The 18388-nt window shown below is 49.9% G+C and overlaps 1 protein-coding gene across 1 annotated transcript; it reads right to left on the reverse strand.

Moving 5' to 3' along the window:
- Positions 1-8322: 8322 nt before the first annotated feature.
- On the reverse strand, positions 8323-9739 carry LOC123041756 (growth-regulating factor 12). The gene is made up of 3 exons (XM_044464321.1): positions 9360-9739; positions 9013-9288; positions 8323-8900 (listed from the first exon to the last, which is right to left on the reverse strand). The coding sequence occupies exons 1-3, from the start codon at positions 9436-9438 to the stop codon at positions 8572-8574; spliced, it is 684 nt and encodes a 227-aa protein (XP_044320256.1). The 5' UTR covers positions 9439-9739; the 3' UTR covers positions 8323-8571.
- Positions 9740-18388: the final 8649 nt, after the last annotated feature.

The raw sequence follows: 18388 nt of genomic DNA on the forward strand, positions 1-18388 counted from the left end.
ATCCGTGGTGACAATGGGGTATTCTATTGATTCACTTAATGTATGTTTTGGTGATCAACTTGCGGGTTCCGTGACCTTGGGAATCTATGCATAGGGGTTGGCACACGTTTTCGTCTTGACTCTTCGGTAGAAACTTTGGGGCACTCTTTGAAGTTCTTTGTGTTGGTTGAATAGATGAATCTGAGATTGTGTGATGCATATCGTATAATCATATCCACGGATACTTGAGGTGACATTGGAGTATCTAGGTGACATTAGGGTTTTGGTTGACTTGTGTCTTAAGGTGTTATTCTAGTACAAACTCTATGATAGACCGAACGGAAAGAATAAACTTCGTGTTATTTTACTATGGACTCTTGAATAGATCGATAAGAAAGAATAACTTTGAGGTGGTTTCGTACCCTACAATCAGGGGTGGGCCCACCTCAATTCAAGGGTATGCAGCTGAATACCCATTAGTTTTGGCAAAAAAGAAGGTATATATAGTATATATATTATGTCAGTATAAGAAAAAATGAAACTGGTATGCCAACGTGCTTGTTAAGCATTTATAAGCCCAAAACATTGGCTGGCCCAGTAGCCCACCCTCCTCTCGAGTCCACACATTGGCCCAGAAGCGCATCGCACGGATACATCGTCGCCAAAAAAACTCGATCGATCACGAACCGGCACCTCTCCTCCGCTGCTCCGCCACAGCCGCCTCCGCAGATCGCACACGAACTAGCAGAACTCCCGGTCCGCCGCCACAGCCACTGCGCCAGGCGACCGCCGGGCGGCCGGTAAGGCTGTTGCCGCCGTCGCTTCGCGCGTGTGCACCCGGCGCGCCGCTGGTCCGCAGCGACGAACCCCTAGCTTCCTCTCCGTGCATCCCTTCTGTCTAAGTTCTAAATTTTCTCATCGACAACAGCACAACAGACCGCATTGATTTAGTTTCAAATACACAAGCACTGATTTTGTAAGCAACAACCGACTTCTAAATCGTCTCATCTCTGAACTTGAAGTGCCACTCATTTCATCTTACAGGTTATGTCTCCTTTTTTTACTTCTGTAGGTTCTGTCACTCTAATTTTGTAAGCAACAGGCACAGTTCTTCTCACTGTCCAGCAGGCTGCACTATTGCAGGAGCATAGTTCGGCTCCTAAGTAAGTATTTTCACCACTCGACCTTCTTATTTAATTATTGGTTAAGTAAAGACTAGTTTGCAGCCAATTATGAATTGTTTAGACATGAGAATGTGCAATTTTTCATTTAAGTTTGTGATGGGAGAATGTTTATACATTCTTAATTTGTTACAGTAAGCAATATGTATAACGATTAGTATTCTAAAACTTGAACAATTTTACTTCTCGGGTGTAAAACATGAAGAGGAAGAATACTACTGATTTGAGATCTTTCTTGGAAAGAGTTGCTGCAAAAAAGAAAAATTCTGAACCAACAAGTGCTACACCATCTTCCAATGAAAGTCAGCTGCAATTGGTAATGTTCCAAGGGAAAAGTGGCAGTGAGACACACACAATACCACCTGAACTTGAGAGAGCTCCTAACACAGAGTCCCCAATAGCAGAAGATGATGATGAATCTATGGCCATAGATGGATCTAATTCTACAGATGAGGACAGTGATGATGATATTTATGACATCGTGCTTGATCCTGGGTTGAGGACTCCTATCTCAAGCTATGATGTTAATGACCAAGATTCGGTTAGAAGGGCCTACATTGCATTGGGACGATGTAAACCAAAGATGGAGAATAAAGATTTTTCGCAACATAACTGCGGAGGTAAGCGTCGCTTCCAACCGGTTTGGTTTGATGAGTACAATATGTTGCTATAATCAATTTTACGCACCAAAAGGAAGGCTATAGGCCTCCAAAAAAGAGTTTTCAAATTTTGAATACACGGTCTTGAATTCCTGGGCCTGCCCCTGCCTACAATAATCTCTTCGTTTGTTCTCTGCTATTAGTGACTTTGGAGTGACTCTTTGTTGCATGTTGAGGGATAGTTATACGATCCAGTTATGTTATTATTGTTGAGAGAACTTGCACTAGTGAAAGTATGAACCCTAGGCCTTGTTTCAACGCATTGCAATACCGTTTACACTCACTTTTATTACTTGTTACCTTGCTGTTTTTATATTTTCATATTACAAAAACCTATATCTACTATCCATATTGCACTTGTATCACCATCTCTTCGCCGAACTAGTGCACCTATACAATGTACCATTGTATTGGGTGTGTTGGGGACACAAGAGACTCTTTGTTATTTGGTTGCAGGGTTGTTTGAGAGAGACCATCTTCATCCTACGCCTCCCACGGATTGATAAACCTTAGGTCATCCACTTGAGGAAAATTTGCTACTGTCCTACAAACCTCCGCACTTGGAGGCCCAACAACGTCTACAAGAAGAAGGTTGTGTAGTAGACATCACACGGAGCGCCACCGTGCCGACCTCGATGTCCGTGCCACCTCCAGACTCCTTCGGCCCCTCCCGCAAGCCGTCATCCGCCCCTGGCCTTTATATAGTGCCGCACCCACCCGTTTTTCCCCTCTCTCCTCCACACCACGTCGCATCTCGCGCCGCCGCCGCACAGTCGCCGCTGTCACCCGCTCGCGCAGCAGCCGCCCTCGACCACCGCCAACGCCGCCATCGCCTTCGCCTCGTCGAGCCGCACCTCCTTGTGGTTTCGCCCGAGCTAGAGGACGACCGGAGCCGCCTCCCCGCTCGCAGCCGCCGCCGCCCCACTGTCTTCTTCGCCGTCGACAACCGCCGCCGCTGTGGTAAGCCACCGGCCGCCCTCGCCCATCCGATCATAGACCTACGGCTAGGATTAGATTTGTTAGTTTTTTTATGTCGAACCGTTATTCTCTAAATAGCGAACGCTCACTAGTTTAGCCTCGGTAGCGGACGAATTCGTCGCTCATTCTTCTGTAGCGAACTTTGTTCGTTAGCTTGTTTATTTTCGGCCAGGGACCCATCTGTGATTTTTTTTCGCGGATTAGCCCCTAGTTTTCAAACGATTGTAACTTTTTGCTCGTTTATCAAAATCCAGTGAAACCAACGCCCACTTCTTCATTATGATCCCTTCTATCTAGTAAAACAACTTAAACATATTTTTGAAAGTTTAAAATCTGTTTTCAAATAGATTTGAATTCAAACTTCTTTTATTCATAACTCGAGTTTTATAACTCCGATTTAGTTGATTCTTTTTGCAAATCGAAGCTCTTGACCTAAACTTTCTGATAAGGCAAAATCCACCTAATTTTGGTACTGTTAGAAATTCTTTTATGATGCAAGAGTTAATTGCTTGTTTTCGAAGCTTTCCAAGATCTTTTCTTCAATTCTTGTGCATGAGTGCTTATGTATGCAATTGCTTGCTTACGATAGATTGACTGGAGTGTGACAAATAGAACTATCAGGAGTTAGGAGTGCGAATCATCTTCTTCAATAGTACAAGGAAAGTTCACACTTTGATCATATCCCTTTATTACCTAGTTTTTATGCATTAGTTTCAACCCTCAAACATTGCATGAGTAGGTTTGATAACATGTGGGTTTTGGGAAGTAGTTGATGAGGTAGGAACCTATTGCCTTTTATTCAAACCTTGGGTGATACTACGTTATGCTTATACTACTATGCTATGCTCGTTGACGTGGTTTGATTTGAGAGAATTCATGAAAGATGTGAGAGATATAGTTAATTAAGGGTTTAACTTAAGGTGGCTACTTTAATATACATATGGGTGGATTGGTTGGGGCACCCTGGAGCACCCAGTGGTTTGCTCGGGCACTTGGAGAACCCAGTGCTTGCCCAAGGGGATCCCGGAGTACCCGTGTGATCACCCTATGGAATGCCACCCAGGCTCAAACGGATCATAAGATTATTCATGCTAGAAACTTCCGTGTGCAGCCACAAGCCATTATGGGCTTTGGCATAGTTGAGTAATTTGCGTGAGCTCGAAGAGGTGGACTAGCAGATGTAGGGGGGTTGTAGGTGTACCGGTCCGCCCGGAGTAGAGAGTAAATGTTTCTGAAAGACTGTATCTCGGTCATCTGTTTCTCAAACATCATGTAGTGCGAGAAATCCAACGGAGGAGATTGAGTCTTGTGGGGAAAAGTGCGCAAACCTCTGCAGAGTGTATAAACTAATCATGGTTAGCCGTGTCCCCAGTTATGGATATCTTGAGTATCTGGTTCTTGAATTATTGATTTGATCTCATCACTTTACTAGTATATTCCAACGATGGGCTTCCTCAAATGCCCTAGGTCTTCATGAGCAAGCAAGTTGGATGCACACCCACTTAGTTTCTTTTTGAGCTTTCATACACTTATAGCTCTAGTGCACCCGTTGCATGCCAATCCCTACTCACTCACATTGATATCTATTGATGGGAATCTTCATAGCCCGTTGATACGCCTAGTTGATGTGAGACTATCTCCCTCTTTTTGTCATCTCCACAACCACCACCCGTTGATACGCCTAGTTGATGTGAGACTATCTCCCTCTCTTTGTCTTCTCCACAACCACCGTACTATTCCACCTATAGTGCTATGTCCATGGCTCACGCTCATGTATTGCGTGAAGATTGAAAAAGTTTGAGAACATCAAAAGTATGAAACAATTGCTTGGCTTGCATGATTTAAATGTTTTCTGTGATGAAGATAGAGCATAGCCATACTATATGATTTTGTAGGGATAGCTTGCTTTGTCCATGTTATTTTGAGAAGACATGATTTCTTTGTTAGTATGCTTGAAGTATTATTGTTTTCATGTCAATATTAAAATTTTGTTTTGAATCTTATGGATTTGAATATTCAACTAAAGTGGGAGAAACAGACACCCGCCAGCCACCTTTATGCGAAACTAGTTGCATGTTTGTCGGTGGAACCAGTCTCATGAACGTGGTCATGTAAGGTTGTTTGGGTCGCTTTATCCAACAATACCGCCGAATCAAAATAAGACATTGGTGGTAAGAAGTATGAAGATCACCGTCCACAACTCTTTGTGTTCTACTCGTGCATATCATCTACTCATAGACCTGGCTTGGATGCCACTGTTGGGAAACTTAGCATGCAATTTCAAAAATTTCCTACGCTCACGCAAGATCTATTTAGGAGATGCATAGCAACAAGAGGGGGGAGTGTGTCCACGTACCCTCGTAGACCGAAAGCGGAAGCGTTCGCCAACATGGTTTATGTAGTCGAACTTCTTCTCGTTCCGACCGATCAAGTACCGAACGTATGGCACCTCCGAGTTCTGCACACGTTCAGCGTGATGATGTTCCTCGATCTCTTGATCCAGCAGAGTGTCGAGGAAGTAGATGAGTTCCGTCAGCACGACGGCATGGTGACGGTGATGGTGAAGTGATCCGCGCAAGGGCTTAGCCTAAGCACTGCGAGAATATGACCGGAGGCATAAACTATGGAGGGGGGCGCCACACACGGCTAGGAATAGTTCATGCATGTTCTAGGTGCCCCTCCCCACGTATATAAAGGAGGGAGAGGGAGAGAGGCAGCCCTAGGCGCACCCAAGTAGGAGGAATCCTTCTTGAGCTCCTAGTTGGATTCGCCCCCCCTTCCTTTTACCGGAAGGGGAAAGAGGGAAAGAGAGCGGGGAGAAGGAAAGAGGGGGGCGTCACCCCTCCTCCTAATCCTATTCGGCCTCCTTCCTTGGGGGGGGGCACGCTACCCCTCTGTGGGCTGGTGTGCTCCTTCCTAAGGCTGATACGTCTCCAATGTATCTATAAGTTTTTATTGTTCCATGCTATTATATTATATGTTTTGGATGTTTTATATGCATTTATATGCTACTTTATATGATTTTGGGGACTAACCTATTAACCTAGAGCCCAGTGTCAGTTTCTGTTTTTTCCTTGTTTTTGAGTTCTACAGAAAAGGACTATCAAACGGAGTCCAATTGACCTGAAAATTTACGGAGATTATTTTTGGACCAGAAGAAGCCCTCGAAGCATCGGAGATGGACCAGAAGAGTCCCGAGTCAACCACGAGGCTGGAGGGCTCGCCCTACCCCCTGGGCTTGCCCCCTACCTCGTGGCTGACTCGGGGACCCCCCCTGACTTGTTCCCGATGACAACAGTTCTTATACATCCCCAAACTTCCAGAACAGAACCAAGATCTGGAGTTCCGTCGCCGCAAGCCTCTGTAGCTAATAAAAACAAATCGGGACACTATTCCGGCACCCTGCTGGAGGGGGGGATCCATCACTAGTGGTCATCTTCATCATCCCGGCGCTCTCCATGACTAGGAGGGAGTAGTTCACCCTCGGGGCTGAGGGTATGTACCAGTAGCTATGTGTTTGATCTGTCTCTCTCATGTTCTTGATTTGGCATGATCTTGATGTACCGCGAGCTTTGCTATTATAGTTGGATCTTATGATGTTTCTCCCCCTCTACCTTCTTGTAATGGATTGAGTTTTCCCTTTGAAGTTATCTTATTGGATTGAGTCTTTAAGGATTTGAGAACACTTGATGTATGTCTTGCATGTGCTTATCTGTGGTGACAATGGGATATTCACGTGATCCACTTGATGTATGTTTTGGTGATCAACTTGTGGGTTCTGTGACCTTGTGAACTTATGCATAGGGGTTGGCACATGTTTTCGTCTTGTCTCTCCGGTAGAAACTTTATAATCACCCAGTTACGTTGTGATCTTTGATAGAACACAAGGTATTCTTCCGTTATCCAGGAATTGCATAATCTCATAGTCGAAGGAATATGTATTTGACATGAAGAAAGCAATAACAATAAAACTAAACGATCATGATGCTAAACTAACGAATGGGTCTTGTCCATCACATCATTCTCTTAATGATGTGATCCCGTTCATCAAATGACAACACATGTCTATGGTTAGGAAACTTAACCATCTTTGGTTATAGCTAGTCTAGTAGAGACTTATTAGGGACACGGTGTTTTGTCTATGTATCCACACATGTATCAAGTTTCCGGTTAATACAATTCTAGCATTAATAATAAACATTTATCACGATATAAGGAAATATAAAATAACAACTTTATTATTGCATCTAGGACATATTTCCTTCACTTAGCTCAACAAATTCCCGATCGTCTTCTACAACCAGGTTTGCTCAGCTTCAACAAGTGAGGAGCGATGACGGCGGCGCACCGTCGGCTCACTCGATCACTCCTATGCTTGTAGTTGTTGTTTTTTTTGTTAATTTTGATGTTTTTTGTACATCCATGACAAATTATAAATAGATTGAAAGTCTCTTTCGAATAAAACAAGTCTAATCATGGTCATTAATTAACATCAGGATGTACTCTACGCAAAAAAAGGGGGAGGAGGGTCAAGCAGCCGTCTCCTCCCCCAAAAAATTAGGGTTCCCTCGCCTCGCAACGACGTCGGGCCGCCTTGTCTCCGGTGGCCTTAGCGCCATGGGGATGTGGTGGATCCCGGTCCTTGGCGGTAGGAGGACACCATTTTTAGATGTGTTTTTGAGTTTGTTAGGGTTTGTGTCCTTCTCAGAAAGGCGAGACGGCGACGGCTCCTTGAAAATAAAATAAGGTTCTTCCCGCATAGCCTCCTTTCTGATGGTGCATCTAGCATCGTCGGTGGGCGTGTGAAGGTGTGTCTTTGACAGAACTGCCTTTGGTGGATTTGCTCGGATTTATTCGTCATTTGTCTACATTCGTGTGTCTTCATGTTGGATCCTGTCGATCTACACTACTATTCATCGACGGCATTTGATGTTCTGGTTGGCCGATCCTACGAGGCCTTAGCACAATGACTTCCCGACTGTCTACTGTAACAAGTATCGCCAGGCTCCGGTGAGTGAGGAGGCGACTTTCCGACTGTCTACTACAACAATATTGCCCATGCTCCGGTGAGTGAGGAGCGATGACAGCGGCACGCCTTGGGCTCGCTACAGTGTTTGCAGTCATCGTTTGATGCTCTATGAATCTAGATGTAATTTTTATTATTTCTGGTGTTAGTTGTCCTTTCATATTGAAATGGATAGATAGTTCGTTGTCCCCTCATATTGAAATAGATAGATAGTTCATCTCCTCTCATATTGTAATGGATAGATAGTCCTCCCTCCGTCAAGTTTGAGTTTTTTTGGACGGAGGAGGTAGGATTTTTTCACGAAGTTTCTTTCGAGTATTGGTCGCTGCGGCGAGCTGGTCTTCGGTCGGGCCACTCTGCAGTCTGCACCACGGACGGGTCCAGCGTCTGCGCCCCAGCATCTGACCGGTCGTTCAGCATGGCCCTCAGCCCCAGAACCCCCACTAGCCGGGGCCCCGCCCATACCCCCGCACCCAGGCGCGTCTTCCACTACAACAAATGAAAAACAACTCGCCTGCGGCATCAGACATGTCAGTGTCACTGCACAGACAGAGTAAACAGGGCAGCACGAACCCCCCTACGCATGCCATCGAACTTTGACGACTCGGGAACACCGAGGCGTGGTCAAGGCGAAAATAAAAATTACCAGCACCAGTACAGCATAATCCTCGGAGATTTCCCGCTACAGATTAGCACAAACAAGGAAGCAAAACATCTGTAGCTAACTGAAGAAAATGCCGTCATCAGGTCAGGTGGCACGGGCGGTGCCGTGGGCCAGGTAGACGCCGGCGGGGGAGGAGAAGCCGAGGCGCTGCGGTGGCGCCGCGTGCGCGCTTGTGGCGCCCTGCGCGTCGGCGGCGTGCATTGCGCGGATCGGGATGGCTGATGTGGCCGGCGCGGCTTCCACAGGCTTTCTTGCACGGCCGCGGCCGCGGTGGACGTGGCGCTCGCAGTACTTGTGCCCCGGCATCACGCCGCGCGAGCACCGCCACTTTTTGCCGTCCGTGCGCCGGCACCGGTCCGGCTCCGGCTCCATGCTGCTCCTGTGGTCGTAGCACATGCTCCCCAGTCCCGCCACTGCACAAACCAAACGATCAACATCGGCGATAACCAACCAATTAATCCAAAACAAACAGACAGTAAACGCCGGGGGGAAACTAGTACGAGGAGGAGAGCGCGCGGCACGTACGGGATGGGAACCTCTGCGGGGCGGAGGAGGAGGCGGCGACGCTCTTCCAGATGGGGAGGACGAGGTGCACGGGCACGGGAGCGTTGGCGGCGAAGTAGCGGTAGATGAGCACCTGGTGCTCCAGCTCCTGCCGCTGCATGAACGTCAGCGCCGATGGCCGCGTCGCCGCAGATGCCTCCGCGTCGCCACGTCCACTGTCACTGCTGCTGCCGCCTACGCCGAGACCCAGCCCAAGAACCAGCGGCGACGGCGCCGCCATGGTCACCGTCCCTGCGCCTAATCCAAGCAACGCACGTCAAAGACTAATGAATGAATCACTTGCTTGCCTGAGGCAGACGGTTCCCTACCGTCGTTGTCGTCGGCGTCGGGGCCGGAGAGGCGGGGGAGCTTGGACGGCGGCGAGTGTTCCTGCCTTCGCTCGGTCATCTCTGGAGTGCGCCTTTCTTCCTCCGTGGCTGGCTGGTGCGAGTGCGCGTCGTGTGTGTTGTTCTTGTGTTGGAATGAACACGCTGTGGATAGAGGCAAGAGTGGTATGGAGCTCGCGCAGGTTCTTTGAGTAGAGAGAAGCGAAGGGACGCGACGCTGCCGCTTGACGTCGGCTGTCGGTGTCAGACTGTCAGTAGGGGCTGGCTACATGTACGGGACACTCCACCGCTGACACCTTCGCTGGTGCTCCGGAACTTTGACGGGATGCAATTACTGGAACTGTCAAACTGCTGGGAAAGACCGACGACGCTTCGGCCATGGTTTTGCTTGCTGCAGGCTGCACCTTGGAGGTTTTTTCCTTAAATGCCTCCGTTCCGTTCCCTGGACACGCCGGCCGACCGCACCGGTGACACGCCGCTTCCCACTGCGGCCGCACCCTTCAACGCCGTAGCGAAAGCGCGCTTCACGTGCCGTGCAGTGTGCCACGGGCGGCGACGCCTCATGGCTCGTCGGGCTCTATGCAGGAGCCACAGCACGGCACACCCGAGACCGCGTCCATGCATGCCCAGCGCCGGGCCGGGCACGCTCTCACCGTACAAGGAATCCCGGCGCGCATGCCGGGTAGACGCTCGCACCGTACACGCGCGTATGGATGTGTCACGAGATTGCGATACGGGCAAGGCCAGATGCCCAGATCTACGTCCGTGAAACGCATGGGGCTGTGCATGGGGCCTCGCCTGGTCAACATGGCTCGGCTCTGTGCGCTCTCTGCCATCGACCCCTGTCCCCTGGCTACCCGGCTAGCCTCCTTTCACGCGGTACGTGACCATCTAAAACATGACAGCAGTACATTTTCTTTTCTTGCAGAAGATGTACAAGATGGCCAAGAAGGCCACATCGTATGATGACATCTACCGAAGAGAAAATGGGTTCTCGTTGTATCCCCATTGTGGTGTGAAGAGACCTCGGGGCATAGCGTAGTTCGGGCAAATAAAATGCCAGAAGAATGAAGACTGAGTATATAACTCCTAGTTAGTCCTGGTCATGGACAGCCCGGCCCGACCGGCCCGAAAAAGCCCAACCCGGCCCGACCCGACGCTACACCGGGCCTAGATTAGCCTGAAGGCTGGGCCGGGCCCATTTTCACGATTTACTAAAGGGGCTCGGCCCGTGGCCCGAGGCCCGACGGGCTTTATCACCTTCGGGCCGGGCTTGGGCTCAAAAACCAGGCCCGATGGCCGGGGCGGGCTCGGACCTAGGTTTTCTGCCTCGGGCTTTGGCAGGCCCGACCCGAAGCCTGCCCGGCAGATGGCCAGGTATACTCCTAGTATCAATCTTCAAGAACAAGAGGGGGCTCAGAGTTGTATTAATTACCATAAAATTAAACAGATGAGCCATACAATAAAGCTATGGGAGAGAGTCATTGATACCACTTAAGAAGAATGAGAAGCGTGACCAAAAATCAATTTGGTTTCATGCCTGGGAGATCGATCATGGAAGTCATATTCTTGGTATAGCAACTTATGGAGAGATACACGGAGAAAAAGAATGACCAACATATGGTGTTCTAACTTGGAGAAAGCATATGATAAGATATTGCACAATGTCATGTGCTGGGTGATGGAGTCATGTACCTAGGGTAGGGTCACAGACCTGATCTAAGTACCCTGCCCAAGGACATCCTTAGAAGAGATCACCTTCCAGTCGACCTACGAGGGACTCACTCGACTGACTTGAAGGACTCGACCACGAAGACTCACTCGACCACCAGAAGGTCAAGAGGCACTCTGCACTGCAACGGTCTGTAATTAAGTAGACTTTATGATAGTAAAGACACTTTATGTGGGGCGTTACCAGTAACGCCCCGGACTTAACGCACCTTAAACCCTCTCCTACGTGGGCTGGCTGGGGTCCTGGCGCACTCTATATAAGCCACCCCCCTCCACAGGTAGAAGGGTTCGGCACCCTGTAATTCATATACACGTAATCCACTCGACCGCCTCCGGGCTCCGAGACGTAGGGCTTTTACTTCCTCCGAGAAGGGCCTGAACTCGTACATCTCTTGTGTTTACAACCTCTCCATAGCTAGGACCTTGCCTCTCCATACCTACCCCCCACTCTACTGTCAGACTTAGATCCACGACAGTTGGCGCCTACCGTGGGGCAGGTGTTTTAGCGATTTTGTGGAGAAGTTGCGATTCTTCCGAGTACTTTCATCATGGTAGCTGCTGGAGTTTTGGTCGAGGGTCGAGAGATTCGTCTCGGTGCTCTCACCTTCGTCGCCGACGACTCCGCCTGGCTCCAGGAGGCTCCACTCGACGTCGATGCGCTCCCCGTCCGCGGTGCGACGCATTTTCGCGCATGTGTCCGCGGCGTTCTGCTGCGGCAACCGTCGACCCCATATCGGTCGACTCCCCTATCGACCACCCTCCCGGTCTCCCGCCAGCGCAAGCGCTCGGGTCGGTCGAGGCTTCAGCGGTGGGTGAGACACGCGGTGGCTCGCCAGACGGCCACCACCCAAGTTGCGGCAATCAAGCCCGACGAATCTCTCTACGGTCTGTTCGATCTGTCGACTGGCTCCGTAGAGACTGCATCCGAATGCGATAGCAGTGATCCAGCGGCGGAAATCCTGATGGTCGACGAGCCTCGCAGCCCCCCTGGCTTCGCCCGTGATGGTGGGGCAGGCGACGGAGGCGACCCCGCACGAGACCACGAAGAGTACCAGCCCGAGCCACTCGACTCTCTGCAAAGAGAGGAACTTCGCCGCAGGAACATGGATGCCCTGCATACTCCCATCGCAGGAGAAACCCCCGAGGCTCGCGCCTTAGAGGAGGCACGTTTGGCCAATTTGGCCGAACGCGCTCGCCTGGAGAATCTTCAGCAAGCACTCAACGAGCGCGCACGGCAACGAGTTCCCGACGCCAGTCGACGTCAACTCTTCCCGCCGACTCAGGTATATCGAACCCCAATCCAGAATTTAGCGGCTGCGACCCGTATTGCAGAGTCCATCCAGCCCTCTCAGTCAGAAGCTGGCAGAGGCTTGATGCAGATCAGGGATCTGCTCCGGGCGGCAGGAGATCAGAATTCAGCCGTGTCGCAGTCGCGCAACAGAATTCACAATCGATCCGTCGCTGCGAATACGGTTCAGTCGGCTCACAGTCTCAGATCGCCTCCGCGGCGTGAGGGGCGCGAGAATCGGCGAGACCAATATGGAGACCGACACGACCGAGATGATAGGCGTCGAGTGCCCACTTCCCCTCCGAGGGGTGGGTCTTACGCTCCTCGGCAGCAAGATGACAGACGTCAGCTCAGTGCGGGGCGAAGAGTTCCAGTCGACCCCAGGGAACCAGGCTTCGACGCGCGATCCATTATCGTGCAAGGCTTGGTCGGCCGGAACAGAGCCCATCGGGGTGGACTCGACAGAGATGCGCCCACGAGCAGTCGAGTGCACATTTCTGATCCGGAATGTTTCAGCAGAGCTATCAGAGCCGCAGTGATTCCTCCCAATTTCAGGTTGGCAACAGGAGTCAGCAAGTTCACCGGTGAGCCTAAGCCTGAAACTTGGCTTGAGGACTACCGAGTGGCGGTTCAGATTGGTGGTGGGAATGACGAGGTGGCCATGAAGCATTTGCCCCTCATGTTGGAAGGTTCTGCCAGAGCGTGGTTGAATCAGTTACCTCCTAGCAGCATTTACACTTGGGAAGATTTGTCCCGAGTGTTCGTCAGAACGTTTGAAGGAACTTGCAAGCGACCGGCTGGATTGACGGAGCTGCAAGTCTGCGTGCAGAAGACCAATGAGACTCTCAGGGAGTATATTCAGAGATGGATCACTTTGCACCATACAGTGGAGAATGTGTCTGATCATCAGGCAGTCTGTGCCTTCAAGGATGGTGTCAAGAACAGAGAATTGAGTTTGAAATTTGGTCGAACCGGAGACATGACCCTGAGTCGGATGATGGAAATAGCTACCAAGTACGCCAACGGCGAAGAAGAAGACCGACTCCGAAGCGGCAAGCACAAGCCGAGTCAGTCGGAGAAGGGAAACACCAGTCGGAAACAGAAGCGGAAGGCTGAACCGGCAGCTCCTGGAGAGGCTCTGGCCGTGACTCAGGGAAAGTTTAAAGGGAAACCAAAAGGATCCTGGAACCCTAAGAAGGTAAAGGATAAAGAAGGGAACGACGTGATGGATATGCCGTGTCACATCCACACGAAGAAAGACGAAGAGGGGAATATCATTTACCCAAAGCATACCACTCGCCAGTGTCGACTCCTGATCCAGCAGTTTCAAGGAAAACAATCTAAAGACAAGGAAAAGGAGTCGGACAAGGCCGAAGACAAGGAGGACAGTGAGGAAGGATATCCGCATGTCAACTCCACTCTGATGATCTTTGCAGATGTGGAAAGCAAGAGTCGATTGAAAGTCATTAACCGCGAGGTGAACATGGTTACCCCAGCAAAAGCAAATTATCTGAGATGGTCCCAAACACCCATCACATTCGACCAATCTGATCACCCGACTCATATTGCCACCCCTGGGAGGCAAGCTTTGGTGGTCGATCCAGTTGTCGAAGGCACTCGACTGACAAAAGTGTTGATGGACGGTGGCAGCGGGCTGAATTTGTTGTATGCAGACACACTGAAAGGAATGGGCATTCCGATGTCCCGACTGAGCACCAGTAACATGAGCTTTCATGGAGTTATACCATGGAAGAAAGCCGAGTCACTCGGCCAAATAGCTCTGGACGTGGTGTTTGGTGATTCGAAACATTTTCGCAAAGAGAAGTTGACGTTTGAGGTCGTGGATTTTTAGAGTGCATATCATGCCATTTTGGGGAGACCAGCTTATGCACGGTTCATGGCTCGACCATGTTACGTGTACCTCAAATTGAAGATGCCCGGCCCCAAAGGAGTGATCACTGTCACCGGTGATCGGAAAAAGGCAGAAGAGTGCTTTCAGAAGGGCTCAAAGATTGCTGATTCCCAGGTGACAGCGGTCGAGTTTGAAGAATACAAGCAAAACGCAGATCTGAGTGATTTGCTGCGATCCAAGAAACCCGCCACAGAATCTGCATTCCAGTCGTCCGGTGAGACGAAGCCTGTTCACATTCACCCGACCGACCCCGATGCAGCCCCGACCCACATCTCCACAACACTCGACCCGAAATAGGAAGAAGCGCTCATCCAGTTCCTCCTTGAGAACTGGGACATTTTTGCATGGAAGCCCGCTGACATGCCAGGTGTTCCCAGGGGACTGGCTGAGCATCGCCTAAGAGTCGACTCATCAGCAAAACCAGTCAAAGAGCATCTTCGGCGGTCCGCCGTCCAGAAGAGAAAAGCCATTGGTGAGGAAGTGGCTCGACTGTTGGCGGCAGGATTTATCCGAGAGATATACCACTCCGAGTGGCTCGCTAATGTCGTCATGGTTCCTAAGAAGGACAAATCGCTCCGGATGTGCATTGATTTCAAGCACATCAACCGGGCCTGCCCGAAAGATCATTTTCCTCTCCCTCGCATAGATCAAATTGTTGACTCGACCGCGGGATGTGAGAGATTGTCTTTTCTAGACGCCTACTCCGGGTACCACCAGATCCGTCTGTACGGACCCGACGAGGTAAAAACAGCTTTCATCACTCCATTCGGGTGCTTCTGCTATATCACCATGCCATTCGGCCTCAAGAATGCCGGAGCCACATTTATGCGAATGATTCAGAAGTGTCTACTCACTCAAATCAGTCGGAATGTGGAAGCGTATATGGATGATATCGTCATCAAGTCACGAAAAGGTTCCGACCTGCTCGCTGACCTCGCCGAAACATTTGCCAACCTCAGAAGGTATGATATCAAGCTCAATCCATCAAAGTGCACATTCGGAGTTCCTGGTGGCAAGTTACTCGGTTTTCTCGTTTCCGAGCGAGGGATCGACGCTAATCCAGAGAAGATCGGCACTATTCTCCGAATGAAACGCCCTGTGCGAGTGCACGATGTCCAGAAGCTTACTGGATGCTTAGCCGCATTAAGTCGATTCATCTCACGACTCGGTGAAAAGGCATTGCCTCTTTACCGACTGATGAAGAAGGCAGACAAGTTTGAGTGGACTCCAAAAGCTGATGCAGCATTTGCCGAGCTAAAAGCTCTGCTCTCCACCCAGCCGGTGCTTGCTGCTCCAATTAGCAAAGAGCCTCTGTTGCTTTATATCGCAGCCACAGGACAAGTCGTCAGTACTGTGCTTACGGTCGAGCGGGAACAAGAAGGAAAAGCTTTCAAAGTTCAGCGCCCAGTGTATTATTTGTCTGAAGTCTTGACTCCATCCAAGCAGAGATATCCCCATTATCAGAAGCTTGTGTATGGAATATACATGACCACAAGGAAGGTTGCTCATTATTTCTCTGATCATTCCATCACAGTCGTCAGCGACGCTCCACTATCAGAGATTTTGCACAACAGAGATGCAACTGGTCGAGTGGCGAAATGGGCGATTGAACTTCTTCCCCTTGATATCAAGTTTGAGGCAAAGAAAGCCATTAAGTCCCAGGCAATAGCAGATTTCCTCGCCGAGTGGATTGAACAGCAGCAGCCGACTGAAGTTCACTCGGAGCATTGGACCATGTTTTTTGATGGCTCTAAGATGTTGAATGGTTCCGGTGCTGGGGTTGTCCTGGTTTCCCCCAGAGGAGATAAGCTCAGATATGTGCTCCAGATTCACTTTGATTCCTCCAACAATGAGGCAGAGTATGAGGCCCTCTTATACGGATTGCGCATGGCCATTTCACTCGGCGTCCGTTGCCTGATGGTCTATGGCGACTCAGATTTAGTGGTCAACCAAGTGATGAAGGAGTGGGACGTGAGAAGCCCAGCCATGACTGGATACTGCAGTGCAGTGAGGAAGCTGGAAAAGAAGTTCGAGGGGTTGGAGCTCCATCATATACCCCGACTGAAAAATCAAGCAGCTGATGATCTAGCAAAGATAGGTTGCAAGAGAGGGGCCATTCCGAGTGGTGTGTTCTTGGAGCATATACACACTCCGTCAGTCAAAGAAGACCCTTTCACCGAAGAAGCTCCACAGCCCAAGAGTGCCACAGATCCGACTGAGGTTGAAGTCCCAGCAGTAGTCGACTTGGTCATGGAGGTCTTGGTGGTCATTCCCGACTGGACAGTTCCGTATATCGCGTATATCCTGAGAAAAGAGCTTCCGGAGGATGAGGAAGAGGCTCGACAGATCGTCCGTCGATCTAAAGCCTTTACCGTAATCAAAGGACAGTTATATAGAGAAAGCGCGACTGGAGTTGGTCAGAAGTGCATAACACCAGAAGAAGGTCGAATCATCCTTAATGATATCCACTCGAGAACCTGTGGTCATCATGCGTCCTCTCGGACCATCGTGGCCAAAGCATACTGAGCCGGATTTTACTGGCCAAAAGCGAATGAGATGGCAAAGGAAATAGTGGATAAGTGCGAGGGGTGTCAGTTCTACTCGAATATGTCGCACAAGCCTGCATCAGCTCTGAAGACCATTCCACTCGTCTGGCCTTTCGCAGTTTGGGGGTTGGACATGGTCGGTCCTTTGAGAATAGGGCGAAGTGGCTTCACGCATGTACTGGTGGCAGTCGACAAGTTCACCAAGTGGATTGAGGCTAAACCAATCAAGAACCTTGACGCCGGTGCTGCTGTTAGCTTCATCAGAGAACTGATATTCAGATATGGAGTCCCGCACAGCATCATTACGGATAATGGGTCGAACTTTGACTCGGAAGAATTCAGGGATTTCTGCAACTCTCAAGGCACACGAGTCGACTACGCTTCGGTCGCCCATCCGCAGACGAATGGACAAGCAGAGCGAGCCAATGGCCTGATTCTCAAGGGATTGAAACCCCGACTGATGCATGATCTCAAGCATGCAGCTGGAGCTTGGGTCGACGAACTTCCCTCAGTGCTTTGGGGACTGCGGACCACACCTAATCGGTCGACCGGAAGAACTCCATTCTTCTTGGTCTACGGAGCTGAAGCAGTCTTGCCGAGTGATCTTCTCCACAATGCTCCTCGAGTTGAGATCTACAACGAAGCAGAAGCTGAACAAGCGCGGCAGGACGCAGTCGACCTTTTAGAGGAAGAAAGGGAGATGGCTCTGATCCGATCGACCATCTACCAACAAGATTTGCGTCGTTTCCATGCCAGAAATGTGAGGGGTCGAGCCTTCCAGGAAGGAGATTTAGTTCTCCGAGTGGATCAGAAGAAACATCACAAGCTTTCTCCTTCTTGGGAAGGACCCTTCATCGTCACCAAAGTTCTCCACAACGGGGCGTACCGTCTTTACAACGTCGAACACAATATCGACGAGCCCCGAGCTTGGAACGCGGAACTACTCCGCCCATTTTACACTTAAGTTTATCACTCGGATGAGTTGCAATAAAGTACTCCTGTAGTTCATGGATTTCAAAATAATAGTGTCATAGTTCCTCCATAATTTTTGTCACTTTTTATTTTGTCCAATAAAATTTTCCCCTCAGTGGGTGACTTAGCCGCGAATCCGTTTCACCTAAGTTTGTAAAAATCCTTACCGAGTGGTGAGCCAGACTCCCACTCGGAGGCTTAGCTGCGAATCCGTTTCGCCTAAGATTAAATAAAATCCTACCGAGTGAAGAGCAAACCTCTCACTCGGGGGCTTAGCTGCAGCCCAGTGCTCGCCTAAGTTACCAAAATCCTACCGAGTGGTAAGCCAGACTTCCACTCGGAGGCTTAGCCGTGAATCCGTTTCGCCTAAATTTGTAAAAATCCTTACCGAGTGGTGAGCCAGACTCCCACTCGGAGGCTTAGCTGCGAATCCGTTTCGCCTAAGATTAAATAAAATCCTACCGAGTGAAGAGCAAACCTCTCACTCGGGGGCTTAGCTGCAGCCCAGTGCTCGCCTAAGTTACCAAAATCCTACCGAGTGGTAAGCCAGACTTCCACTCGG

Source organism: Triticum aestivum, chromosome 2B (assembly GCF_018294505.1).
Source record: "Triticum aestivum cultivar Chinese Spring chromosome 2B, IWGSC CS RefSeq v2.1, whole genome shotgun sequence".
In the NCBI taxonomy this organism is placed as follows: Eukaryota; Viridiplantae; Streptophyta; class Magnoliopsida; order Poales; family Poaceae; genus Triticum; species Triticum aestivum.

What these genes read in the sequence shown, in the direction of transcription:
- LOC123041756 (XM_044464321.1), bottom strand. Translation starts at nt 9,438, where the DNA reads ATGACCGAGCGAAGGCAGGAACACTCGCCGCCGTCCAAGCTCCCCCGC. An exon ending in CGACGCCGACGACAACGACG is followed by an intron (nt 9,289 to 9,359) that starts GTAGGGAACCGT and finishes TGCTTGGATTAG; the next exon opens with GCGCAGGGACGGTGACCATG. An exon ending in CCCGCAGAGGTTCCCATCCC is followed by an intron (nt 8,901 to 9,012) that starts GTACGTGCCGCG and finishes TGGTTTGTGCAG; the next exon opens with TGGCGGGACTGGGGAGCATG.